The sequence below is a fragment of the Tupaia chinensis genome, unplaced genomic scaffold, assembly GCF_000334495.1.
Source record: "Tupaia chinensis unplaced genomic scaffold, TupChi_1.0 Scaffold000354_1, whole genome shotgun sequence".
Classification (NCBI taxonomy): domain Eukaryota; kingdom Metazoa; phylum Chordata; class Mammalia; order Scandentia; family Tupaiidae; genus Tupaia; species Tupaia belangeri.
Genome location: NW_006159849.1, coordinates 159,539 through 170,478, shown reverse-complemented (window position 1 = coordinate 170,478; position 10,940 = coordinate 159,539). Strand labels below are relative to the sequence as shown.

The window sequence follows — 10,940 nt, the reverse complement described above, 5'->3', positions numbered from 1 at the left end:
TGCTGAACTGAAGAGTCTGACCATTTTAAAAACTACTACATATTACCAAACTGCCTTGATCTACGTTATCACCAACAGTGCATGAAAATGCTTATTTCTCTATACTCATCAGTGCCAAGTATTACCATTTTACTTACTTTTTGCCAATCTAACAAAATAATTTCTCACTGCTATATGAATTTCCATTTCTTCCTTACTAAAGTATAAGTATTTAGTTCAGCAATTTCTTAAAAAGTTAAGCATAAATTCATCATATGACCCAGGAATTCCATTCCTAGGTACCTACACAAAGAAATGAAAATATATGTTTACACAAAGACTTCCGCATGAAGTTTACAGTGTTGTTGTTGTTGTTTTGTAGAGGTTTTTGCTATAGGGCGCATGCACTCGCCAGAGAGACAGAAAGCAAGAACTCACCCCCCAGGGGGAATGACCACACCACAATCCCTTCTCCTCCATTCTCCTCTTGGGATCTTGGGCACGCACACACACGTGCCTGGCATGAGTTTAAGCCACCAGGTTCAGGACGCGAACCGTGGTCGACTACATGGGAGTCTAGTGACACAGCTATGATTCCAACTGCTGGTCCCTACAATAACATTTTTTATAACAGCCTAAAAACTGGAAATAATTCAGAAATCCACCAACTCAGGAATGAATAAACAAATGTACACAGGCTGAGTATTCTTTACACAAAATGCTTGGGATCAGAAGTATTTTTAAATTTCAGATTTTGCCAGGTTTTGTAATATGCGCACATACATAATTAGGTATGTAGGCATGGAACCCAAGTCTCAATACAAAATTCATTTATGTTTTATATACACCTTATACACATAGCCTGACAGCAATTTCATACAATATTTTTGTACCGCAGCGTTTTGACTATGACCTGTAACGTGAAGCCCGGTGTATAATTTTCCACTTACAGTCATGTCAGTACTCAAAAAGTTTCCCATTTTAGAATATTTTGGATTTCAGATTTTCACATTAGGGATGCTCAGCCTGTATATCCATAAAATAGGTTATTTAGCCACTAAAAATAAATGAAATACTGATATATTCTACAACATGGAAGAACCTTGAAAACATTACTAAGTAAAAGAAGCCAGACAATAGATCTTACTGCACATACTGCATTCCATTTATGAAGGGGGTCTTCAAAAGTGTGTGGAAAATGCCTATTTGAAAAATCTATGAATGGATTTACAAATTTGTCTATACCAAAATAAGCTTGTATTTTAATTACATTTTCTCATGAACTCTTTGAAGTCCTCTAATAAACTTCACGTCTAGTATAGGTACTATAGATGTACCTATAGAGACAGAAATGAGATAGGTTGGGGGTAAATGAGAGTGACTGCTAATGAACACAGGGTTCCTTTTCAGGGTGATAAAAATGTTCTAAAATTGATTATGATAATGACTGCACATCTCTGAATATACCCAAAACCATTAATTTTATATTTTCAGTTGGTGAACTGTAATGTATGTGAAATATATCTCAATATATTAGTAGCTGTAATTTTCGAAAGAAAAGTCAGTTACAAAGTAGCAGAGTATGATCCCATTTTCATAAGGAAGATGCATACACATATATAGACATGGTAATGTATACAGAAAAAAATTCCATAAAGGTCTGTAATAAACTATAACACTGATTTGCCTCTGGTGGTAGGATTAAAGGGGCATAAACATTTTCACAAGAGAAAAAAATTCTGTGGTCCTTTTGGCTACAGGCTTCCTTGCACTCAAAGTTTGCTACCTGGATTTTTTTTTTACAAGGAAAACAAATTACTGGTTTAATAGACTAAATTTTAAAAGGATAGATTTTATAAACTTTTTGAAAATATTAAATCTAGTCTTCTAGATTCATGAACTCACTAGTCTCATAAATCAAGTTATTCTTTCTGCCCCTTCTTAAAAATTAGGTAGTAATGATTATTCTAGTCACTAAAAACTCCCAAATGAATGTCTCTCTCTCTCTGGAGTAACAATGGAACTCTGAAGAGTACAAACTGTTTTGAGCAAAAAGTTTCCAGGACAGGACAAGTACTACTGCATAGGAAAAAAAAAAAAAAAAAAAAAGCCTGTTAAAAATGCTGAAGACAGAATAATCTGGCATATGCTCTCAAGCACGACTCCAAATCCAGGAGGACCTTTATCCTCATATAGTCAAACATGGATAGCACTAAGTAGCTTTTTGAAAGACACACTGGGCCAGGCCATGGCATGTGGTTAAAGTGGCTCAATCCCACATAGCTGGCTGACTGGTTCAAATTTCAGACCTGGCAGCTTGGGAAACAAGCTGGGTGCATGTGGGTGTGTGCCCAAATCCCAACAAGAGAGAGAAACTGAAGAGAAGGGATTGCAGTGTGATCATTCCCCATGACGGTGGTGAGGGGGGTGCACTTGCACTTTCTCACACGTCCCCCAACCAGCACACATGCCCTCTAGCAAATTATTTTTTAAAAAAGAAGCCATACCTACAACAGTTGGCATTTAATAAACAAAGTGTTATATGCCATGAATATTATTTTGCTAAAAAATTTTAATTAAGTCAACTTAAAGCCACCTCACGCTTTAAAACAAATGCTCATTCACAAGCCTGTTCATTAATAATACTTAAGTTCAAAAACTTTCCGCTTTTTTAAAGACTATAAACAATGCACGTACCTGCTTGGAACACAAGTTCTTTGCCTCCTACACCTTCTCCCTCTAGGTTAATAAATGCACGAATTAAGCTGGCCCAGTGGTGCTGAGTAATGAAACCATGGCTGGCCTTAATGAGAAGGTAAGAAAACAAGTATACGTTAAACAATCTTAAGTTATCAAAATTTCTATTTTTCTTACTTTAATACTTGAAATGCATGAGGAATTTGGAAACAACTATTATTTTTCAAAGGTAGTATCTAAGGACATCTTCTATTTCTCTTCTATGCAAAATGGTTGTGTGCAGTCTGCCGAATGGAAAGTCAACCATCACAGACAGCGGCCTGATTGCCATGAATGGTTCCAAGCAACATCCTCGGTAAGTGTGAGGATGTGCAAATGAAAGGGCAAAGGGACTAGAAGAGAAGAGTCAATCCATATGGTTGGACATTCATATGATATGGCTACCTCAAAACACCTCTGAAACATCAGAGTTAAAGAAAACCTGAAGAGAGTAATTATGCCATCAAAGTAACTATGTCTATTATGAATCAAATACTGCCAAGATAATCTGTTCTGAGTTGGATTTTAGAAATACTGGACATAGGGACTAGCAGATGGCATAATGGTTACGTCATTGAACTATATACAGTCGACTGTGGCTCGAATCCCAGACCTGAAGGCTTGAAACTCATGCTGGGAATGTGTGCATGCCCAAAATCCTAAGAGGAGAATAAAGAAGAGACTACTCTGTGGCAATCCCCTCTGTGGGGTAATTTCTCACTTTCCATCTCTCTGGAGAGCACACGTGTGCTATAACAAAAATCTCTCAAAAAAAAAAATAAATAAAAGAGAAAGAAATACTGGACATGTGTAGATAAGAGGCTGTGGATTCTTCTAAAGTACTTCCAGGTACCATATTTCTTTTGCATATCATTTTATGATACTACTCATATAAATAATAAAAATGCTTAAGTGTCAGTTTGTTTTATCATTAGTATTCAAAACTAATAGTCAAGGCAGTAAAATCTCACTTGCAAAACATTTTCCTCAGCGCCATTAAAGAGAAATATGATGGCATGATGTAGAGCTTCTGAAGATGTTGATAAGACTCGAAGGACTTCCAGCATCACTGAGCAGCTAACTGCGTCATCACTGGCACCTTTAAATCAGAAAACAAATTTGTTTCTCAGATTTTAAAACCTTTACAGGACAAACCATTCTGGTTAGGAATGGAGACTCCCCCTGGAGAAGTATCACAATAGTTGAATGACTGTCATCACCAGGTGACAATCTTGCCCATCAGTGGAAAACTCCATGAAGCTGGGATCTTTGTCTCATTTGCTTGCTGATTTACTTTCTCAATGCCTAGAACCATGTCTGGCCCACAGGAGTCATTCAATGAATATCTGTAGAATAAATCAACCAGATAGGACTTTAAGTTATCCTAAAAACTGGCACTCTCAGCAACCCAAGGCAATCTGTTCCATTCTTTTTTTTTTTTTTTTTGGAGAGGTTTTTTGCTATAGGGCGTGTGCGCTCGCCAGACAGACAGAGACAGAGAGATAGAAAGTGAGAAATCACCCCCCAGGGGGGATGGCCACGCCACAATCCCTTCTCCTCCATTCTCCTCTCGGTATCTTGGGCACGCACACACGCCCGGCATGAGTTTTAAGCCGCCGGGTCCGGGACACGAACCGCAGTCGACTACATGGGAGTCCAGTGACATAGACATTATGCTAACCACTGGTCCCCCAATCTGTTCCATTCTTTATCATTATTCTACATCCTCTGTAGTATTCTCACTTCTGGTGCTCACAGCTTCCTGCATCATCTCCCAATGTCAGCCACTCCTTTCCTGCTTGTTTTCCTGCCCAAATGATAAAAGCTGTAGGTCACTCCTGCCTAAATCATAAAAGTTGCAGGTTACTCCACATACAGAAGGGTCAGCTTGGCTGCTATAGCATGTTTCCAAGGTTTCCCCCATGGGATTAAATGATAAAAAGCACAAAGACTACATCAAAAGGAGATTAATGACCTAAGTAACATTTCTGGTTCTAGCACTGATAAAGTAGATAACCTCTTCTTGACTCCTCAACTTCATATTTTTATTAAAGGTGATTATAAAGATGACTTTAGATGCCTTGCTTTTTTTTTTTAAGCATTGTAAAAGAATGTTAAAGAAACTGGCTAGATACCTGAAGATACTAAGAGAGTGTTAGTTTTTTAGGTAAGCATGTCAAAAAGGAACCTTATTTTTCAGCCATATAGAGTGAAATACTTACAGAGGAACCAATACAGCTAGGATCTGCTTCAGGAGTCAAAGAGAAAGGAGTGGAGATGGAGAGGAAATAAGATCAAACTTCTGAAGCTGGGTGAACCACTGGGGTTCATTACACATAAACATGAATACTTTATAATATTTAAATTTTTTCCATAATAAAAAGTTTAACGAGCAATCAAAATAAGCAAGCACTGTAACAACCCAGACAACAGTCTTTTTTTTTTTTTTTTGGAGAAAATTTTGCTATAGGGTGTGTGTGCTCACCAGACAGACAGAGAGAGACATAGAGACAGAAAGCGAGAAATCACCCCCCAGGGGGGATGGTCTCGCCGCAATCCCTTCTCCTCCATTCTCCTCTTGGGATCTTGGGCACGCACACACATGCGCCTGGCGTGAGTTTTAAGCCACCGGGTCCGGGACGCAAACCGCAGCTGACTACATGGGAGTCCAGCGACATAGCCATTATGCTAACTGCTGGTTCCCACCAGACAATAGTCTTTCAAGGTTTAGACACTAGGAGTCAGGGTACTAAAGAGTTAAGTGTAGATTTGAAAACAAGAAAAGACTTGGAAGTAAATTTTAGCTCTTTTGTTTTACTGCATTATTTCTTGGTCTAGAAAGCAGGCTATCTACTGTACCTTCCAGGTTTGTTGTGGGGATTACACAAGATAAAGCACAGTGCCAAGCACCTAGGGATCAATGCTAGTTTTACCTTCTCCTCTTTGCAAACAAGCAAGGCTCAGTCTACACCCAGCTAAAACTATTTCAGTTCTCAAATTCCAGACCCCATTCCTACTCAAGAATAAACTACTTATTAGCTAATCGTGGTGATAATTATTGTATTGTATTTTAATCCAAGTGAGACAAAATAATAATGATTTAATTATAATTAAGCAAGAAGTATATGCTGTTATCAATAAAAAGTGACACCTTCCAGAAACCAAATAAACATTTTAAATAAAGTGTAAATTACTTTAAAATAAAAAGCAATCAATAAAATTTTTCTTTACTCAAAGAAAAATAGAAAAGTGTCTCTATTTAGGGCTTATTAGAAAGTTAAACTGTCTGTTTCTCTTCAGCTATTTTAATGAATCTGGTATCTTGGAAGAGAACTAGAGAAAGGTCAAATAAAAATCGAACATCTTTAAGGAAGCTCGAGGACAGTATCTAAAAGAGCTGGGTGATTAACCAACATCCCTCTCCATTTAGAATTAACCCTGAAACTGAAGCCACCCCCCAAAACACAGTGTCTTTACCACCAACAACCTGGAACCACACAGCAGACTCCAAGAAGATAATCAAGGCCTCTCTGTGGGTAACATTACTCCTAACTGGTATCAGTTCCTAAGTCTCAGATATGCTGCTTAGAAGAACTTAAGGCCTTTAAAAAAAATAATAATAACTTTATTTATTTTTAATTTGACAGGGAGAGACACAGTGAGACAGAGACAGAGAGAGAACACGAGTGAGCGAGAAAGTGAGAAAGCAAAGCCGCCAAGTCCAGGACTTGAACTGCCGTCAGCCATATGGGAGTCCAACATCCTTAAATACCATGCCACCTCCTGGCCTGTGAACTTAAGACCTTGGTGGTATGGGCAGTCTTAAAAGTTTTTAGTGAAAAATGGTTTCTAAAGGCTCACAAAAATGCCATCCTTTAATTACTGTACTCCACAAATGCACTTTTTAACATCTGGCTCTAAGGCTGTAAAGGGTGACAATATGCCACCCCAAAATATACCACCTCGGGATATGAATTATTTCTAAACCAAAAGCAACTGAGAAGTAAATATAAGAAAAATGATCAGTTTTCTCCCTGTTTGCTAAAGCAGGACATACGGTTACAAAGATGTCCCACCCTTCCTCTTTACCAGGAAGGACAACGGTTGGTAACCAGACAACTTTAGCCCCTCATTAGCCTAAATGACAGTGCCATAGGAATTTATTTAACAAAGTTTACCAACTAGTCTTATCTACTATTTATTTGCCTACCTACCATTTGCCACCCCCTAGAGACTCAAAATCCTTTTCCTTTGTCTTGTCACTTCTCCCAAAATGTATTTTTCTGTGTTGAAAATGGGAGTTCTAAGCCACCTCTGAGATTTACTCATTTTCTTGGTTATCTCCCATATGTGAGGTACACATCTTAACAAGGTTGTTTTTTACTTGTTAACATGTCTCTTTCTTATCAGAGTTCATCCCCGCTAAGAATTATGAAGGGTAGAGGGAAAACTATTAACTTCCCTCCACTTGTTCCTGACACTTGCATGCACGTCTTTCTCATAGAATGTTCTTCGCCACAGTGTTTATTTGCCCCTTCCCAGAATGTCAGCATCATAGTGAGCACATGGTGGCACGACTGCTTGGAAATGAACATAAAAGATCACTAAGTTTCCCTAGCACACATGAAGGTACCTCTGTCTTTATAGAACAGATATGGCTATAATGATTTCTGAAAAGACAAATGACATTATAAATTTGTCAAGTTTTCTGGTTAAAAATACTCTAGTTAAATCATTTTATCAAATAAATCAATTTTACTCCATATTTTATTTAACTATAGATGTTCATATTTGGTCTACAATCCAAAAATATATTAAATAATAGTTAACAACGAAAGATAAAAAAATTCCATGCCGGTTGCTTTTATGCTGTTTTTGCTTATATTTAATCATCCAAGCAACACTATTAGGAAAAGCACTGTTGTTTTCTCCATTTTACAGATGAGCAACTGGGGAAAGAAGAGGTGAAACAATTGGCCAAAGGGAACATTAAACTCTAGCATTCCAATTCCTTTCTAATGAAAGTGAAAGAACCAACTGGGCAGACTGGGCAGGAAATCCAGCACCAACTCAGGTTCTCCCTCTTATCTGCGGGGATCAGCTAAATCTACCCCTGTGGCAAATGAAGGGGCTGAACCAGATTCCACCTCAGCTCTTACCTACTTCTAAAAAGCCACAGTAACATCAAATGCTGCTTTCCATTCTTTTCTACGTATACTCTCTTTAACTGAAAACATTTTTATGAGAAGTCTTATTTTTAAAAAATGGAAGTTCCATTTAAGGGATTCACATTCTTTTGACAACAGTATTTACTGTGTCAGGCAATGCCCTGAACATCATATATTCTACTTTGCCGAAGTATTTTTCAGAGCAGGACTTACATTAATTAGTTACTCTTTAAGAGCATGGCACTCCAGGGAACCAGCAGTTAGCGTAATGGCTATGTCGCTGGACTCCCACGAAGTCGACCGCGGTTCGAGTCCCAGACCCGGTGGCTTAAAACTCACGCCGGGCGCAAGTGCGTACGTGCCCAAGATCCCGAGAGGAGAATGGAGGAGAAGGGATTGTGGCGTGACCATCCCCTCTGGGGGGTGATTTCTCGCTTTCTGTCTCTATGTCTCTCTCTGTCTGGTGAGCGCACGCGCCCTATAGCGAAAAACCTCTCCAAAAAAAAAAAAAAGAGCATAGCACTCCAGTAGACTCAAATTCTCATTTTACAGGTCAACAGAAATTGCCAGAAGAGATACCCTCCAAACCATGCATCCCTTAAAGGCAGGGACTATTCTTTACCCAGTGTGCCCAAAGACTAGTTAAGTAAACACCTGAAGTAGCAGAAGCTAATCAGGACACAGGGACACACGTTGCCTGCTGACACTGATAAGGCATCTTCAATATCCCAGATAACACTCCACATTCTATCACTGGGCTGCTGGCATTATTGTTAAAAATTTAATAATAAACAAGGCCAGCAGGTGGAGTGCTAGTTAAGGTGGTAGACTCCCACGTGCTAACCATGGTTCAAGTCCCAAAACCAATGGCTTGAAAATCATGATAGGTGCCTGTGCATGCATGCTCAAAATCCTGAGAGGCCAATGAAGAAGAGATTGTGTGGCCATCTGCCCTGGGGAGCGTGATGTACCATTTTCCCTCTCACGAACTCTGTCTCTCTCGCTGGTGAGCACATGCAACCTAAGGAAAAACCTCTTAAAAGAAAAAAATTGCCCAAGTAGCTTGTCTATGCCTGAGCACACTGACTGACTACACCTGCAATCTTGGCTGGCAAGAAGGCTGGGGAGACTGTGGTGTAATGGGAAATTGCCCAGGGTACCTGTCTCTCTTGCTTTCTTACTCTTTGATGAAGAAAATAAATAATCTTTTCAGATAAAAACTAAAAAACGGGCACCTACCTGGTGAGTTTGCAACTGAGTCAAAATGACAGTTCGCCAGAACAGCATGCTGGGCTCCATCTCTAGGTTCCAGCTTTACCACAACATTAGTGATATTGTCATAGTAGCTTGTAAAACCTCCCAAGAAATCAATGCTAAAGGACCCGGTAGGCCGTTGAACATCTACTGAAATCTTGTGAAGGCTGTTGCTTTGAACTTCAATCAGTTTAATCTGTTCCAAAAGGTAGCGCACGGCCAGAATTTCATTTTCTGGACTTCCTGTAGTCCTGGGGCCAATGGATGTTATATGTTCAAGATAATCCCTGGAAGAGACCAACGATGATGACAAAGACTGGTAGCATAAGACTAACACTTCGCTTAGAATTTTCCCTCTCCCTCTACCCAAAAACCTTAATTCTTTGATTTACAGAAAAAAAAAAGACTGCCTTTTACTATTTCAGACACCCTGTGAAAATCACTTCTAAAGTTCCATTTTATTTTACATCCCATGAGTTGCTCTTTGCAGAGTTTTCTCCACCTACACCACTCCCAACTTCTCCCAATTCATGCCATATCTAATCAATACAACTTCAAGAAATTGTATTCAAAACATGTGACTGCCAGAGGGTAAAGAAGATAGAATACGGCTTCACAGTGCCACACTCCTGAAGATTACTGATTCAGGGTTACTCATTCTAAGTAGCAGAAACCAATGAACAAAAACAATCAAGTCAAGAGGTTTTTAAATGCGTAGAGAAAAAAGTTTTGATGGTGAGGAGTGGACCCACCACTCCTATTGGTGCACACAGAGCCTAATAACTTAAATTCAGGCCAAAAACAACTCTACCCTTAATAAAAACAACAAATTTTTTCTTTTGTCTTTCCAGGGCATTCCAAGTGGGAAGAAAAGGCTGTCCTTGAAAAAACAGGCTTGCAGCAGTAGCTGTTAAAAGCCTTTTTCTAGCTTATGATTGCTTGAGTTTTGACACACTTAGATTACAATAATTTTGATTTAATCACCTCTCCTAACATACCTCAAGCCTTTTAAAAACAAATACAAATGATCAGACACTGCAGTCATTAATCCAAGATGCTCAAAGACAAACTGCAGGGATCTGAGAACTTCTGAAATTATATGCAAATTTTTGATGGGCTGTCTCCCAGAAAGAGACTCCACAGTTTTAGATTTGGGAACTGTGACACCCCCAACCCCAAAGTTAGAACACTACCTTATTCCCTCCCAATATCCACTCAAAAAGTGAATTTATGAAGTGGTCTAGGTACACAAATTTCACTCTCCTTCATTTCATTTGGAAACCAGAAGGGCTAACCAAGGTGAAAAGTGGACATTGCTCCAGAAGATAGGAGGAACAACTGAAGACCAACCATCTGCACGCAGGGCAGAGTGTGGCTGGAAACGCAGACTCTATCCACATGGCAAGTCCCAATCTGCACCATGAGCTTAACGGAAGGCCAAGCAAGCCCCATGACCCGGCAATTCGGATGCAGGGAGGAATGTGCAAGGCCATGGCAGTCCTCAAACTGCCTGATGATGCCGCAGAGCCCCGGCGGTCCCGCAGGGGCGGTACACACAGGTGCGATGCCCCAGAGCTAGGCAGAAGCCGCAAAGGGAAACGCGCGCAGTGCCGGGCGAAAGCGGTCGGTACCTGGCTTGGCTAGCGTCGAACTCCCCGCGGTGACCAGCGGCCCCGCGCAGCACGAGCTGTTGCAGCGAGAGCTGCACGAGCGCCCGCAGAGCTAGCAGGTAGAACGCCAGCCCCAGCGCGGCGCGCGCCTCGGACAAGCCGCTCGCCGCGCCCCGGCTCACGCCGCCGCGAC

The 10,940-nt window shown here is 40.1% G+C and overlaps 1 protein-coding gene across 1 annotated transcript in view; it reads right to left on the bottom strand.

Annotated features, from left to right (window-relative positions):
• The window catches only part of ERMP1 (endoplasmic reticulum metallopeptidase 1), a gene marked incomplete at its 5' end in the record, with an annotated part of 55,353 nt that extends 44,415 nt beyond the window's left edge, over nucleotides 1-10,938 (bottom strand). The window contains 4 exons of the mRNA XM_006152500.3: nucleotides 2,677-2,782; nucleotides 3,687-3,814; nucleotides 9,123-9,424; nucleotides 10,769-10,938. Of these exons, the coding sequence (XP_006152562.1) occupies nucleotides 2,677-2,782; nucleotides 3,687-3,814; nucleotides 9,123-9,424; nucleotides 10,769-10,938 (706 nt within the window). The remainder of the gene's footprint in view (nucleotides 1-2,676; nucleotides 2,783-3,686; nucleotides 3,815-9,122; nucleotides 9,425-10,768) is intronic.
• Nucleotides 10,939-10,940: the final 2 nt, after the last annotated feature.